Source organism: Polistes fuscatus, unplaced genomic scaffold (genome assembly GCF_010416935.1).
Source record: "Polistes fuscatus isolate 324 unplaced genomic scaffold, CU_Pfus_HIC Scaffold1, whole genome shotgun sequence".
Taxonomy (NCBI): domain Eukaryota; kingdom Metazoa; phylum Arthropoda; class Insecta; order Hymenoptera; family Vespidae; genus Polistes; species Polistes fuscatus.
Window position 1 is genome coordinate 4,606,881 of NW_025112997.1, and position 11,999 is coordinate 4,618,879.

Sequence of the window (11,999 nt, forward strand, 5' to 3'; positions counted from 1 at the left end):
CGTTATCTATGTACCACCATAATAATCAAACCTAACTTCTAGTAATCTCCTGACGCGCGTCTCATATCTGAATTCGTGCATAGTCGGCAAATACAAAGAGAGATGAAAATCCCTCACGTTTCCCTTCGCTCGTTCTCTTTTGAAAGGTTCGCAACTAATAACGTCCTGTGCTCCGAGATTTTTCCTCGATTCAAAAGCCGTACAGTAAACGGAAACGGAAGATAAAAGAAAAGACAGAAAAAGAAAATATAAGGAAAGAAGCAAAAAAAAAAAAGAAATAAAAATACGATGCAACGGGACGAATAGGCTGCTATCTAACTTAAAAAAAAAGAAAAAACTAGACGAGAGAACTTTTATCGAGGTATCATCGTTTACTATGTTTATGTAGTTTTTCTATTTAACCTTTCATAAAGATAACATGTGTGTGTATGCTTATGTGTATGCGTGTGTGGATTTTCTTTTATGTTTCATCCGAATGGAAATAAGTGATATACGTGTTTTAAATATTTATTTAAGTTTATACTAACTCTATATTCCAATCTGTTATGATACTGAATTAAAGTTAATAAAAATTAAAAGAAATTATATAACTAGATGTAATACGAAATAATTTAACGAATTAATATATTGAAGAACTTAGTAACGTAACGGGAGAAAATAAAAAGATATAAATAAAGTAAGAACAAAAAGTAGAAATCTAAAGGAACATTTATCAATGTCCCTTTTAATAACCATGATTGTCCCTGTACTTTCGTAAGAACATCCAGTGAATAGTTAATATCCTCCCAAATGCATGCTATGCGTTACAGAGTCCTTAGGCATGCAGGTATATCAGGATCGATAATATACTCTGACAATGGGGTTTCTATTGTGCACGAAGAGACAGACGTACATGCGATGCTTGTTTACTCTTGTCTGCTTGCGTATTAGCCACGATCGATTACGCGAAACGTAATCATGCCAAGCAAAAAATACGAGAATTTATGGACAAACTATAAAATTCCTACTATTTTTCTCCAATTACATTTCTATTTTTATTTATCGATATTGGAATTATTTCAATAATTGAGGGACATCTATGTGTGTGTATGCGTATAGTTAACGTGTAATTTTTATTATTTATTTCGAATTAATTTAACGATTTGTTTTAAGTAAAAATTAGTAAATGTAATTTTGTATCCGAATATGTTCTATCTAAATAATGATGTTGATATATTTGATTATGTATGTCTAAACCACATTCGGGATTGTACCTACACAAACTAACGCAGCTCGTTGGAATCAGTTGTATATCGATTTTTCCTTTCACCCAACCAGAGTTAGCTCACGTTTCCTGGAGTACTTAATTACGATGTAATTAATAGAACTTCGTATCAAACGAATATAAACATGTATCTATATCTACCAAAGTACTTACGAGTTAATAGAACACGCACGAATCATTCCAAGGTTTATGTTAATCGTTCAACCACTCTATCTGTATTTAAAATATTCATTTTAACAATCCTATTTACAAATAAATAAACGTATCTTTTTCAATGAAAATAGAACGAATAAAAATTCCTGTGGCGTATTCATTCAAAAAGTATGTGTATCGGAATATATTCACTGGTTTAAAAACAAATAAATCCTTCGTTTCGCAAATCCCCGAGTCCTACCTCGAATCTACACCCCCTTTTCAGTTTCATGCTTCAACAGTTTCAATACATTTATTTTATTTTCCTCTTACCCCCCGAACGTGAAAATATTTGCACTCGAAAATGGCTATTTGATTTAATTAAGAACTTTTATACAAATCCGGTTTAAGGCCTTTTTTTCTCTTTTTGCGTTTTATTTTTAAATCTATAAGAGTTTAAAGAGTTTGATCGTTTCAAAATTCGGCTTTTACATTTTCGTGGATGTTAAAAATTTAAAAAAAGAAAAAAAGAAATGATCCACCTTCACGGCCGAGTTACTTTAACTATGTAGAATATCCGTAGATTCTATCGATCAGTATACTTCCTATAAACAAGATTACCGTTCGTTTCGGGAAAATCCCTCGAGCACCGGACGTTCATGGATTTTCATGGAGCTATCTCTATGCAGATTGTCCAATCATCGTTGCACCAGACTGCTTTCGTGTATAGATATATATGTAGTTACTACATACATATCTCTATTATATACATATATATGTACTAGATTCTGCATTCTGCATCACTGAACGTTAAGGATAATTTCAAGATATACCATTATACGTTCATTTTTACATCGATTTTCTAGGTAATCTTATAAAATTATATATGGTGATACATTAGTTTATTAATATTAGTAGATTTTTCTATCAGTTGACGATTGATGACTATAAGAAACCAATTTGAAAAGATCGCTTTAGGTTAGAATTTATCAAAGAAAAGTGGACCGTAAGCCATATTGAGTCGCGTCAGGATTTGAAAGCACAGTTATCAAAAATTAATTCAAAACCGGTTTAATAAATCTACACGTATAATATTTCATACGTTATTTACATACGCTAACATAATTTTATAAAATCTTTTTAAGTATGAAATATTGTATTGTGCGTGTGGATATCTTGAAGATATTATTTATGACAATCATGTAGATCATTTTCGAAGTTAGATAGAAAATCATATTGACTTTAATAGCGAACTTAGATGACAATTTTATAAATTCAAAACGCGATAGGTTTCCCAGATTACTTCGGGGGCGTAACTTTAAATTCGTCCTGTACGTAATTTAACACGAACTGGGATATATATGTGAACGTAATGTGATGAGAAATAATAATATGATTTATACATATCTATCTGATATATTAGGATGAATATATTAGTTTATTCTTCTGATATTTCCAAGACGAGGTTGATATCATGAATATTTTCTAAAATATAATGTTTAAATTCTTAAAGCTAAATTCTTACGTGATTTGATTTTATTGTAAATTATGTAATATACTATTTGCATTTTCGTTTGAATTTTCGTTTCTTAAAATGAAAAAAAGGAAAAGAAAATTGTTAAAAAAGAAAGACTTTTATTTATTCAATCAATATTTCTATTAATCATTGGTAAATGTGGATCATTGAATTTTGATGCAAATAATAAATACAATTTTTGTTTTTGCGTGCACGCTGTTTTAGAATTAAAAAAGACGAAATTGATCGTGTTATTAAAATTGATCGTTGGTTAAAAATGTTGAAATATATATAAAACAGTTCGTTAAGTTAATTACCATAGTCAGATATCGATTACATACTCTGTTAAATTTACATTTCATTTCTATTTTCAGTGATATAACAGAAAGTTCGCGTGATAATCAAAATTACTATGTTTTACCTTTATTCCCATTTGTTCATTTTATCTTGTTTTATTTCTTATTTTCTTACTTTTATTTTTTTTTTTATAGCGAATCCATTAAGTTATTAACTTTATTTTTCGGCTTTTTCATTTTTTGATTCAATGAATTAATAAGAGGCATTAAAAGTTCTTTACTACTATTTTGGATCAAATTTATGATACGATTTTGGAAAAAACGTGAAAACGCATTAGCCAGAATATTCAGTATAGTAGTTGATTTAGTACCTTGAACTTTCATATTGAACGTGCTGAAAAAAATGAATAAATAATAACAAAATGTAAAAAAATAAAAAACCAATGATATTTTCACACACTTGTATGAACTTTAAATTTCAATTAAACATTAACGTTTAAATGTTAACAAATAAAAAAAAAACATTCGAAAATGTCAATTGCAATGCAAGATTGTTGACGTCAAATATAAAAAGAAAAAATTCAGTGTCTTATGTAATAACTTATCGTTTTGAAATAATTTGATTTCATTTATCGTTCAAGTTCAAACAGAAACCTCATCTTATCTTCGACTCGATCAAATAATTCGTTCATGAATTTGTTCGTAGAGAGAAACGGAAATGTGAAAATACAAAAAAAATAATATTTATCTTATCTTCGATCATTCGCTTAAATATGTTTATCAATAATTGATTGCTATTTTAATAATCGATTCTTGCATTGTTTCTCAAGATTCTCTTTAAAACTTGACATGATTAATTAGGAATGAAAAGACTTAAACGGAAAAGTAAAAAAAAAAAAAGTATTAGTAAAATAATAATTACTATATACTGTGGATTTGTAATTCTTGAAGTATCATCTGGTAATTCTCAAGATTCATTTGTAATTTAATATTAAATTCGGCATCGTCGATACGACCGTAAAGTTCTCCTCGATCTTTCAACCATAAATGATTTAAATAGAAATCGTAATTGATCTGCAAAAAAAATAATTGTTGAGTTTATTGTTTAGATGATAATAATTTAGAAAGAAAGAAAAAAAGCCAAACAAATTTTTTCTTACACTCAACAATTGCCATCTTAAAGGTAGATCAAAAAAAAGATTCTTGTTTTTATATTGCACTGTTACATTTTTTGATCGTTTCATATCCGTCATGTAATGTAAATACCCATTTCTAAGATTGACCTTTGCATTCAGTGAACCCGGCTAAAATAACGGTTAAACGAATATTATTATATGTATAGTTATATATCGTTTTTTTATTTTCTAATATTTATTTTATTTTTTATTTTATTTTTGTAGACGATTACGTACGAGATGTATAATTTCTTGATTCAAATTTGGAAGAATAACCGGTTCCAAGCCTTTAGAAACTAAAATCTCACGAATTTTCGGCAAGATTTGATCGATAATTTTGTTTATGTTCACCGAATCTTGTCTGAATAAAATAAAATTAGATTTAAAAATAAATCACAGATTTGTCTATAAATATTTATTGTATTTTTTAATTTTTTGGTAAGATGGTTTTCTTCTTTCTTTTTTAACTTAAATTTGTGACTTAAACTAAAATTTGAAAGGAAAGAAAATGATTTGAAACAAAAATGAAACAATAAATGAGTAGTAAATTCAAATGCTCTTTTTTTTTAAATAAATATCTTACCCAAAATTTTCCAAATTATTCTGATCCAACTCGGACGTAATCCAGGAATCCTCTAAATTTCCATAACAGAATGTAACAAACAAAATTAAAAAACAGAATGAACATTTTTGTGGACTCATTTTGACAGGCTGAGTTGAATATTAGAATCGATCTGACAATGAGAAATCTATCGACGATCGTATCAGTTTTATTGATCATGTTAAGTGCTATCGTTTTCAGCTTATCAGAATTTTTGGCTTAACAATTGATAACAACTTTGCTTTTCTATTATATTCTTCATTTTTTATTCAAATCGTTCCATTATTATTATTACTCTGAATTCTGAACTAATCAATAAATTTCATACATCGTTATTTACATAATAAACTATTTTATGATTTATAATTCATTCAATGATCCACATTTACATTTTTGCTAAAAAATAAAGTCTTTGAAGTTGATGAAAAATACAAAAATAAATCAAATGTTTATTCCTTTTTCTAAAATTATAGAAACACAATTATACTAGGTTTATTGCTTAAAAAGAAAACTATCATTGGAACGAAGGAAAAGAGTACAGAAAGTTTATATTGTGCGAGATCAGTTTTCGAAAGCTTTAAATTTCACTTTCAATAATTTCGTCGTCCATGCAAGAGAAACATCTGAAACACTTTCGCTTTCTCGAGTTCTACTTTTTAAAAATTTCCTCCGCTTCCCCTCTTTCACTCTGTTTCTCTCATAAACGCGTTCGCTTTCGCTCGTTTGACACACTAATCTACGATTCTCATATTTAGCCTTGAAACATAGATTTCACCTCGATAACCCTCAATTCCATCCCAAAAGATTCTAATTTTTTAATTGTTAATTATTAAAATAAATATCAGACACGTACCTATCACGATTCTTATCTGACAAATTAAAATGATTGATGCAAGTTAAAAGTTTTCGATCATTTATATAGATATATCTTTATCAATAAGATACTTTGAAAAATACTTTACGATATTTCATCGCATTGTACTTTTTTTTTAATTAAATATATCCTAAATCATCAATCACATAAATATTCAATAATGAAAATTAGACAATAAATTGAACACATATTACATAAATATTGTCAATAAATTATTGAATCAATTACAACCAGTAATTCATGCTGATTAAGATTTGTTATCCTCAACATGATGATTACTGGAGGAACTTTAATTTGTTCACTTACTACTTAAGAAGTTCTGCGATGGCTTCTAAACATTCATTTAAGTTTTACAATACCTCCACAATTTCAAACTCTGACAAAGAGATAATAATAATTCATAAAATGTTCTTTTATGCATTTGCCGTTTTGGTAATACTTTTTATATGCATTTATATTTAAAGAAAGTGTACATAATATAATATAACATTCGTGTGTGTATGTGATGTATTATATAGTGTACTTAATCCTACTATGATGGTATGTGCATACGTAATGTAAACATGTGTGTGTTCTATGTGTATACCTAATTCTTTGGCTCACATCAGTCAATTTTCTATAAGTGGAAAAATGTTGAATTGTATAATAATTTCATGTGATTTTACTTAAAAAGGTACATACTACACCATCTTAAATGCATTCAGTTTCACCTTACAAAATTGCAACAATTCAACTGCATGTCGATAATACAGATTCCTATGCATAAATATAAACACCGTGGCATGCGTGCGAGTCGTGCATGGGTTGTTTCTTATATTTTACAAGTGTTTGTTATTAAATTTATTTGTTTTTAAAATGAATGTTGAAGAAAATTCGTTTCTGGACCATGATAAGAATCAGGTGAGCTGATTTTTATAGTATTTTTCAAGTTTGTTTTATATTATTTTTATCAGAGAAAAATGTAATGAATTTTTGGAGGTTATGTTTACCATTTACCATTTACATGAATTTAATTTTATTATAAATTTCTTCTTTTTTAATATTTAATGAATCATAGGCAGAAATTCGTGCAGAATTGGCAAATATGAGTTTCGAAGATTTACAAAAATTAAAAGAAAAACTTGGCACGAAGGTGTACAATGAAACAATATTTGGTCCTCGGAAAAAAAAGATAGTACCTTTTAAAAGAGAAAACAAGAACAGACCTAGAGAAATGTCCACGAAGAAACAGGTACCAAGATTTAGGGAAGTAATACAGGTTAAAAAGAATATACCTAGAGATCCACGCTTCGACAGTTTATCTGGTAACTTTAACGAGAAAGCGTTTAAAAATGCATACAGTTTTATCAACGAAATAAAAGAGAACAACTTAGTTACTTTAAAAAGTGAGTTGAAGAAGACCGATGATCCAAAAGAAATCAAAAAGATCAAATATCTTATTCAGCGGTTAGAAAATCAATTAAGAGAACAGCAAAGAATGAACATGAAGAAAGAAAAGCAAATTCAAGAAAGGAAAGAAATAATGAACGCTGCCAAATCTGGACAAAAACCTATTTTCAAAAAGAAATGTAAGTTCTTTTACTTCGTTCTACTTTTCTTAAGCTTTAAACTTGAATTGTCGTACTGGTTGTAATAATTTATATTTTAATTATAGCCGAAAAGAAAGTCTTGGATTTGATATCAAAATATGAAGAACTAAAAAGTTCAGGAAAACTACAGACGCATATTATAAAATTACGCAAGAAGGCTTTACGTAAATCCAGACCGCAAATGGAACAAGCAAGATGGAAAGTTACAGATGCGGAATAATATAAATTTGTAGGTTCATTTATTAAATTTATAATTTTTAGGAAAAATATTAAAAATTAAGAAACTAGTTCTTAAGACTAAATGTATGTATTTTTATGATGTACGCATAGCAAAAAATATATCATGTATGCAATAAGAATTCTTGACTAACCAAATAGCAGTATAACTTCTAAGAAATTCTGTTAAAAATTTTACAACCGGGACTAACAGTAATACCAGTAATAACTTAAGTATCATAAGACAAATTTATTGTATATACAGTATAGTATATATAGTATATTTATAGTAATAAAATTTTAAATAATTCTTTTTAATTTTTAATGTATAAACATGTGCGTGCCTTCAGAAATGCATTTATACATATATTTTAAAAAATAGTCATTTAAGGCATTCAAAAAGAAGAAATTCTCTAAGGTTTGTTGTTAAGTCCAACGATGATCACCTGTAACAAGAAGAAAACTATATTAATCATACAATCAAGTGATACAATAGCCTGACATATAGATCGTACAATTCACAGATGCATTTTTCAATTGAATTTTTTATTTATTTTTATCAAAACTCTATCTACCGTTGCAATAAAATTAAATTTAAAAGTGTGATATTACATTTACATAAAATATATATATATATAACTTTATATATAAAATATATATAAAGAAAAGTACAAATATTAAATTATTTAAAAAAATAATATCTATTAATTATTATAAGATACTTTTAAATTGCATCATATAGAAAAGAAAAATTACAAATTTAATAAAAGACGAGAGAGAAATTACTGTAATATTTACCGAACGTTATTTAAGTTTCAAAATTTTATAATACAAAAATTTTAATATTTCTGACTCTAACTAAATACATTTGCATCTTTTTGACGATTTTGACGGACACAAATTTGGTGTCCCAAGAAGATGGAATGGTACATCATCTCCAATTACAACTACAAATTAATGACGAGCAAGCAAGTAATATAATAAAATATAAAATATGACTAGAGAGCTATTTTCGAAAAATTCGAACTTGTTGTTGAACCTTTGAAAATAATTCAACAGTCTCAATAGTAGTTGCCCTCTTCAGCCACATTTAAGTGGGGGCCTCTTCGGCATAATGCCTCTTCTTTCTTCATGCCCTAAACTGTGCTGTGAGGCTTTTTCTAAGCGCATTTTACAAAAAAAATCGTACAGTTACATTTACTCGAATGCCTCAACAGATATTTGATCTAATCGATGAACCTATTATTAACACTTTGCATTTAAAAGATTAAATAATATCAAACAAAAGCAGAAACTTTGTCACACATCTTATGATCTTACTTTCTTACTCGACCACTTTTATCTTTATTCTATTTTGTATTTACTATACATATATAAAAAATGAAGTATTCAGTAGGAATTACTAAAGAGCAAAGCGTTAATATACTTAATAGTAAGTAAGTATCCAACGTATTCAACTATCTTCACTTTTTCGAAAAAAAATTAATTTTTAAGAAAACGCAAAGACTTTTGAATCGTTCGATACTGATTTATATCTCGCGGTACAGAGTATCAGCAATATATGGAAAAAATAAAAGAAATATTTAAATGATAAATGAATTTAAAGATTGCTGAAACTTTGTATAATATCCGGAGAAGAAATTGTCCACTCCTGAGTGGAAATTACAATCGCGCGACTTCTCCGGTCTCTACCTACTTACAAATTAAATAAACATTCACACCTAAGTATGCTACCTGCCTGTATATTGGCAATATTTAAAAAGAGCAAACATACATACATACCCACCCACTCACTCCACGATTCTCACACATACCACCAGGGTGCAAAAGCCTAAACTAGAGAGCATGCCCCGGGGCACCTCCGACACCCTAGTTCAATCACGTTTTCTAAACTTATGGGAGTACGTACCAATTGCTGTAATCGACTGCCAAGGCTAATGATTATTGCATAAAAGACTAAAACAAAAATACTAGTATATACTAGTATATATGCATACTAGTAATATACAAGTATATCAAAGTTTCCACAAATAAATGCGGTAACTCTACTATTCAAACCGATTTTATATATTACAACAACAAAAAATGAGAAAAATTTAATATAAATAGAAAAATACAACCAAGTGTATTTTTCATATCACACCCAACTCTAGGTATGCTATACTAAGTAGTATTCTAAGTGATAAATAATGCATTAATTAAAAACTATCGCGAAACGATGTACAGTACACACTACTTGATACGCACACACAGGTGTAAAGTACATCAAGCAACCACTAGCACAATGACAGCCGCCAATAGGGGAAAAACTTAAAACTAAACCTATACTAACCGTTTCTCACCCATACGAGTAGCACCTGGGCACACGCATAGATGAGAACGCAGAAAGTATAGGGGGGAGAAACGGGAGATTAGTATATTAGAAGCTGAAAATCCTGATCTAAAAAATATAATTAGAAACACATAAATACATAACATATAAATACATTTTTATAAAAATTCATCTAAGCGGCTAAGGACTCTACAATTTATTTGATAAATAATAACTTGTAATATCTATTAATATTTTTTAATATCTTTTAATATATTTCAAAACCTCGGACGACTCCTTTCATTAAGTTGGCTGTTCTAATAAAAGAACTGGGCTTTGAGCCACCACTTAACTGCTAGAATCTATCCGTCGCGAATGAGTTTGTCTTCTTGCTCATTTATTTATAATATCGAAGTATCGATATATCAAAATTAATCGCGAGTAGATAAAATAAGTACGAAGCAATGCATGTAAGACATTTATTACATGCTTTTTTGGACGAAAACGAGTAAATTAATGCTCGATTTCAACACTACTAACCACAAACAAAACACGTAATAAAAAAGAAAGTGCATTAATTATTTGCATTATTAATTAAATGAATTTAACCGGTGAGACAAGAAAACCTATCCTGAACTAATATAAAATATACAATAAAATATACAATACAATATATAATTTTCATGAGTAATTCCAGAAGAAGAATTACTCATGTGCTCGTCAATAATTTTTTAAAAAATTACAACCGGTAACTCGTGCCGATTAGGACCTTTCATCCTCGGCATGATGGAGCACCGGAGGGACTTTAAATTTTTTGACTCACTGCGTAAGAAGTTCTACGATGGCTCCAAAACACTCCTACTTCGCAGCAAGTATTATAGTCTGACGATCGAAGAGTTCCTCGATTTGGTATTGAAGGAGATCCACCGAAGATCTATCGAAGATCTATCGAAGATCCATCAAAGAATTCATTCCACATCTTTGATAAGGTAGAAAGTCCGTCGTAAATCTGTAAAATAAAATAGAACAAAATGATAAGTTATATGTAGTATGATCCAAAATCGTATCAAACAAAAACGAATAAAATGTTAATAAAAATGAATACTTACAATGCATTCCAATGGGATGAAATTCAATTGCACCTTGGCGATGCACCTCGCGTGAATCAAAAAACGCGGTATAAACGAAAATAAGAAACTATAGATTAGTTTCTTATCGCGAAACCGAAATTTTATTATACGACGAACAACACTGATTCTAATTCGCGTTTGATTTTAATTTGTTTTACGCCCGATCACTGATTCTACACAACTAATTCAAAGACTACTTTGCACACAGTCAATGCAAGTAGAAAAATCTTCATTGATGCACTGATTCTAATACGCGAACAGTCTGTGCGACTGTTTAAAGATAAAAATACAACTTTACTCGAACAAAGTCTAATGTAATTACTTAATATTTTTCTATAATAGATAGAAAAAATGCAAAATCTCAAGCAGTCATTGCAACAGATGTCGCCACGGCAGCGGCGCTTCCATATTGAAAACCTGTCAAGTGTATATGTTCCAGCGTACTGCGTCATCCCGTTCAACTCAGGCAATTAAAAAGTATTTTACACCTTCCTATTATATATCAAACGATAGCTAGACACAAGATTTTCATACATGAGTGTTTTCAGAACGAAATATTAAAAAATTCGGACGATATCTGTGAGAACATAATCATCGGTGTATCTCGGCTTCGCGCCAAATCTCACTATTTTTTACTTAATATTTCTTTTAATTTCCAGCTTTATTCATGGTATCGATAATAACTACCATCTCTAATGATGCTCTAATTAATTATTTTTCATAATTATGTATTCCAAGATCGTATTTCGTATTAAATTCGATTCCTGTCACTTACACACACATACAGGCATATATGCATAAGTATAGGTAGCTCGTACATATACACTCATATATTTGATTTTCTTTATGTTATACTAATGTAATCTTTTTTTTCCTTTTTTAGGTACCGAGTATT

The 11,999-nt window shown here is 29.0% G+C and overlaps 1 protein-coding gene across 1 annotated transcript; it reads left to right on the forward strand.

The window, feature by feature from the left end:
* Window positions 1–6,329: 6,329 nt before the first annotated feature.
* On the forward strand, window positions 6,330–7,822 carry LOC122523562 (ribosomal RNA processing protein 36 homolog). Its single transcript, XM_043645407.1, has 3 exons — window positions 6,330–6,758; window positions 6,916–7,426; window positions 7,513–7,822. The coding sequence occupies exons 1-3, from the start codon at window positions 6,714–6,716 to the stop codon at window positions 7,665–7,667; spliced, it is 711 nt and encodes a 236-aa protein (XP_043501342.1). The 5' UTR covers window positions 6,330–6,713; the 3' UTR covers window positions 7,668–7,822.
* The last annotated feature ends 4,177 nt before the right edge of the window (window positions 7,823–11,999 follow it).

What these genes read in the sequence shown, in the direction of transcription:
- LOC122523562 (XM_043645407.1), top strand. Translation starts at nt 6,714, where the DNA reads ATGAATGTTGAAGAAAATTCGTTTCTGGACCATGATAAGAATCAG. An exon ending in TGGACCATGATAAGAATCAG is followed by an intron (nt 6,759 to 6,915) that starts GTGAGCTGATTT and finishes AATGAATCATAG; the next exon opens with GCAGAAATTCGTGCAGAATT. An exon ending in ACCTATTTTCAAAAAGAAAT is followed by an intron (nt 7,427 to 7,512) that starts GTAAGTTCTTTT and finishes TTTTAATTATAG; the next exon opens with CCGAAAAGAAAGTCTTGGAT.